Source organism: Carassius gibelio, chromosome A8 (assembly GCF_023724105.1).
Source record: "Carassius gibelio isolate Cgi1373 ecotype wild population from Czech Republic chromosome A8, carGib1.2-hapl.c, whole genome shotgun sequence".
Classification (NCBI taxonomy): domain Eukaryota; kingdom Metazoa; phylum Chordata; class Actinopteri; order Cypriniformes; family Cyprinidae; genus Carassius; species Carassius gibelio.
Genome location: NC_068378.1, coordinates 26,873,537 through 26,878,756, shown reverse-complemented (window position 1 = coordinate 26,878,756; position 5,220 = coordinate 26,873,537). Strand labels below are relative to the sequence as shown.

Below are 5,220 nucleotides of genomic sequence, written 5' to 3'. Positions count from 1 at the left end.
ATGTAAAATAAAAAAATAAAAAGTTTTTGATTTATTAATAATATTTATCATCAGCATTATTATTATTATTATTATTTTATTTACTATAGCAATTCTTGAGTGAAGATTGGTTCTAAACATTTTTTTTTCATTGTATAATTAACTTTATATATATATAAATATTTTATAATGGTTTAAATTATATATATATATACATGTAATAAATAATAATTATATATAATATGATATAAGAAAAGATAGAATATTATTTATTTTTTCCAATTATATATACATCATAATAACATGTAATATAATAAAAAAAGAAAGATGTAAAAATATTTTTTTATTTATTTATTAATAATATTTTTCATCAGCATTATTATTATTATGATTATTATTATTATTTTTTTATTTACTATAGCAATTCTTGAGTGAAGGTTGGCTAAACAAATGTTTTCATTGTATAACTAACTTTATACATATATATATATATAAATATTTTATAATGGTTTTAAATTATATACATGTAATAAATAATAATTATATGTAATATGCTATCAGAAAAGATAGAATATTATTAATTTTTTCCAATTATATATACATAATAATTACATGTAATATAATAAAAAAGGAATATGTATTTTCTTTTGATTTAGTAATAATATTTATCATCAGCATTATTATTATTATGATTATTGTCATTGACCTAAAGAATATCGTGTCATATACTAAAACAGACGGCACATGTTTGGCTTCAGTTCTTTCATGTGCTTCTGTCGTTTTTTCTTTTCTTTTGTGTGCAGCTCTTTCTTCTGTTTTTTCACATCTGTGGTTAATCATCGGAATGACTTTGTTTTCCAGACGTTCCAGTGATTAAAGCGTAAACTATAAATACCATGTGTGCTAGATGCGTCTGGAACCTGATCAGCAGGATCTGTCAGAAAACAGAAACAGTTGGAGCGTCGAGAAGGGCAGATTACATGTTAGATGGATAATAATTACTCTTATGAATCTCTGAATTATCATCGCACACAGGCAGGAACAAATCAGACAGCTTCTGGGACAATGAACTCAAAGCACTTGAAATAACAAACGAGACAAACACGATCACTTTCACATCCGTTTACTACATATTTACACAGCGCTGAGCAACATGTGTGTGTGAATGAAAGACCGGATCAGAAGGGTCTTTGTCTCCGAGACGCCAGATTGAGCAAACGCAGGAGCATTTCTCCAGAAAAGCCCTTCAGAGCCTCGCCGTCCTCAGTCTGATGAGATCCCAGGTCTTCAGGACAGTCTGGATCCAGAACACATCTCTCTGAGAGACACAACACACGCGTTACACACACACACACACGTCTGTCAGAGAGTCTTCAGGAGCTTCTGGTCACGTTCATTAACGTATCGAAGGAGATGTTCTTCTCACCCGAGTCGCAGCAGACTCCAGGAGCGGCGCATCGGCCCCGGGCCCCGCAGGACGCCCCGAATGTGTCACAGGGACCCGGCTGCAGATTCTCCTCCACACAGCTCAGAGTCTCTGGAGATCCAAGCAGACAACCCAGAGCGGCCCCGCAGCAGATCCTGGGGCCGAAACAACGGCCCTGACTCCCCGGACCACACGCCGGACACTACACACACACACACACAGACACACACACACACACACACACGCACATAGACATAGACACACACACACACACACACGCACATAGACATAGACACACACACACACACACACACACACACACATGCACATAGACATAGACACACACACTTCAGTACAGACTGTTCATTGTCATATAGAGATGATTCAATGGATGATGTTAATAATAATATAATATAATATAACTGTAAAAAATATATGAACATTTATTATACATATAATAATATTTATATTTAAAATTACTAATTTAATTCTAAAATTTTAACATCTAAATTGACCATAATATAAATTCCAGTTGTATTCTGTATATATGACTAGTTATTTTATTTTCAGTAATCTATTATTTAAATTTTATTAATGTTAGTTTGCTCAAATAGCTGGTAAATTAAATGGAAAAAACGACTTTTTTTCGAAAACAGTGTTATTTAAAGTATCATTTAGATATCAATAGATTTTATTTTTAATTATCTGTTATTTCTATATTTTATATGATTGAGTTAAAGTTTTGGTAATTTTGGTGTGTTGTTTTTTTAAGTCTAGTTTTTGTTATTTTTTATTACAGTTTTTAAGTTTTTGTTATTTTAGTAAATCAAATCAAATTAAACTAAATTAAAATTAAGTAATAATTTTTTTTTTCACTTAACGGTTATTTAATTTCAAGTACTAAATTTTCTTTTTTTTTACATTTTGAATTTGTTTTTATATAGTTTTTTAATAATTTGTATTCATTTTTAAAATAACTACAGTTTTATTTCAGTTTTCAAGTTTTACTTATTTAAGTGTGTCAAGTTAAACTAAATGAAAATTAAGTATAATATCTTTTTCACTTTACGATTATTTAATTTCAAATACTGAAAAATATATACATATACTTTTTGAATTTGTTTTTATAAATATATTTTTAAGTAATTTCTATTTAATATTCTGTTTTTAAAATGTCATATCATTTTTATTTTTTCAGTTTTAGTTATTATATGCATCAAGTTAATCTAAATATATATGAGAAATGTTCCCCGTGCAACTAGCTGAACTAAAATAAGTTTAGAAAAAATGTTTAAATTAAATATTTCACTGCACACAGCACAAATGTTTAGCAGATGAACTTTAAAACAGAGAAATTCTGGAAGTTGCTGATGTAGATGATGAAAACGAAGCTCCTGCTGATGAAGATGCTGATGAAGCTTAAGCTGCTGCTGATGAAGATGCTGGTCTGTACCTGTCTGACGGGCTCTGGCGGGGATCTCTTGCCTCCTCGAGGGCAGTTCTGGATGTAGCAGGCGGAGGAGAGCGCTGAGAGCGCCAGCAGACAGAGGACACAGGCGGGCAGCAGAGAGTCGGACATCTCGACACACACTGATGCTCTGATGCTCTCGGACGCTTATATAGAGCTGCAGCATCAGCACCAGAAGAGCTCCTCCTCATCCTCCACAGCATCACACCATCATTTTGTTTCAGGCAGTGAAAACACGTATTTTTCCAAATATTTTGTATCTTTCATTTTTATTTTTATTAAGGTTTATATATATATATATATATATATATATATATAGAGAGAGAGAGAGAGAGAGAGAGAGAGAGAGAGTTACTTTACTTTTTTATTTATACCTGTATTGTTTTAGTTACTTTAGTATTTTCAAATTAAACTAATTAAAAAATAAAGTAATTGCATCTAATTAAAATCTAATTATTTAAATAAGTTCTTTTTATTTTTATTTTACTTCACATTTATTTTGTTTCAAGTAATTCATATGGTTTTATTTATATTTTTATTAGTTTTTCATTTTTTTTCTTTTTGTATATCCCATTTTCATTTTAATTAGAGTTAAAGTTGAAGGCAATTTTGTTGTTTCTTGGGTAAAATAAATGAAAATAAGAAAAATATTGTAAGTTTTATTTTATATTATTTACTATATATATATATATATATATATATATATATATATATATATATATATATATATATATATACACATACATAAATTTTTTCCATTTCCATTTGATTTTGGTTAAACTTTTAATAATTTTTTTGTCATTTTTGTTAGTTTTATTTTTTACATATTTATTTTTATATGTCTCATGAGTTTTAACTAAATGTAGTACATCATTAAACTAAATAAAAATTTGAAATGTAAATAAAAAAGTTTTTATAATGTTTTCATATTTTTTTTCAGTTTATGTTTATTTTATTTAAAGTAACAGTTTTTAGTTTACTTTTAGTTAATCATAATAGTAACCCTGTTCAGAACATCATTGTTTCTGCTTGAGAACTCATGAAGAGTGACGTTTAATAAAAATTCAGTTCATCTGACAAACTATGACTGACAGAATAAATCACACCTTCACTTTAAAGAACACGTTGCAGCAAAAACAACCTTCTGATGCACATGAATTATTAAATTATAAAGTAAGTCTGAAACGTTTGTTATTACCTTAAAACTGGAATATAATTACTCTCAATCTTTTTGTTCCAACATGAGTTACACATCCATACACAAGGTCAAAGGTCATGGTTTGAACATTCATTCCTCAGAGGGTTAATATTATACTGTACTGCCACGAAAGAGACGTCAAATTCAAAAATATACTTTGTGGTTTGATTTTAAAACTAAAAAGTTACACACACATTTATTTAATATAATAATTAAAAAAATGCACATTCTTTATTTTATATAAATAAATAAAAAATAGCCTAGACATTTATTTTAAATAAATTGAATTCTATAAATGTTATTTTAATATATTATAAATTATTCTTAGTCAACTGAATTAAGAAACACAACTAAACTACGGAACAAACAGTTCAGTTAGTCTGAGGACTGAAGGGGTTAATGTGTAATACGAGCGGGTGAGGAAGGTCAAAGCTGAGAAATACGCAGGAATAAACAGCAGAAATGCCTGATCGGTATTCTCAGCTCACAAACACTAATAAAAACCAGCATTTCCATATTGTTTATGCGCATGCAGGCCAACAAAAGAACAATTTCATCCAATAACAGCATGAGAAGTCAGTCGTGCTTTGAGGAACATCATGCACAAAAATATGAGTGATAATAAACTCATCAGCATCCCGACACGAATCAGTTTAATCACCTCATTTAGAATCAGCACATCAGTAATCGTCATAATGAAATGCTGCACGTACAGTAAAAGGTCAGAAAGACTTTCAAAGTTCCTCATGAGAACATCGTGCATTCGCATTTTACAAAAGCACACTTTCTATATTTGCTTCGAAATATTTCGTGACACCTAGAATAGATTTTTACGTTGTTGAGCATCTGTACATTAATGATTTGACACGTTTAGACGGGTCTGATGATGTTGCAGTCGGTGTGCATCAGTGTGTGTGTCCTTCAGGAGTGTGTGTGTGTGTGTGTGTGGAAGACTTGTGTTTAGCGTAACAATAGAGCTGTTCAAACACACACACAAAGAGAGTTCAGCCTTGCGCCGCTTTATCAGCCTTCTCTCATTCAATCTCACCGAACACAACGAGCTCAAGGATCCTTCTTTCACCCAACAGCAGAATCACCGGAGCGAAACAATTCACCGACTTCAGATGGGAAAATAAAATGTGCAAAATT

The 5,220-nt window shown here is 30.3% G+C and overlaps 1 protein-coding gene across 1 annotated transcript; it reads right to left on the bottom strand.

Moving 5' to 3' along the window:
* Positions 1-1,086: 1,086 nt before the first annotated feature.
* On the bottom strand, positions 1,087-3,157 carry LOC128019087 (vasotocin-neurophysin VT 1-like). The gene is made up of 3 exons (XM_052605084.1): positions 2,859-3,157; positions 1,406-1,607; positions 1,087-1,297 (listed from the first exon to the last, which is right to left on the bottom strand). Exons 1-3 carry the CDS (start codon positions 2,982-2,984, stop codon positions 1,158-1,160), a joined length of 468 nt encoding a protein of 155 aa, XP_052461044.1. The 5' UTR covers positions 2,985-3,157; the 3' UTR covers positions 1,087-1,157.
* Positions 3,158-5,220: the final 2,063 nt, after the last annotated feature.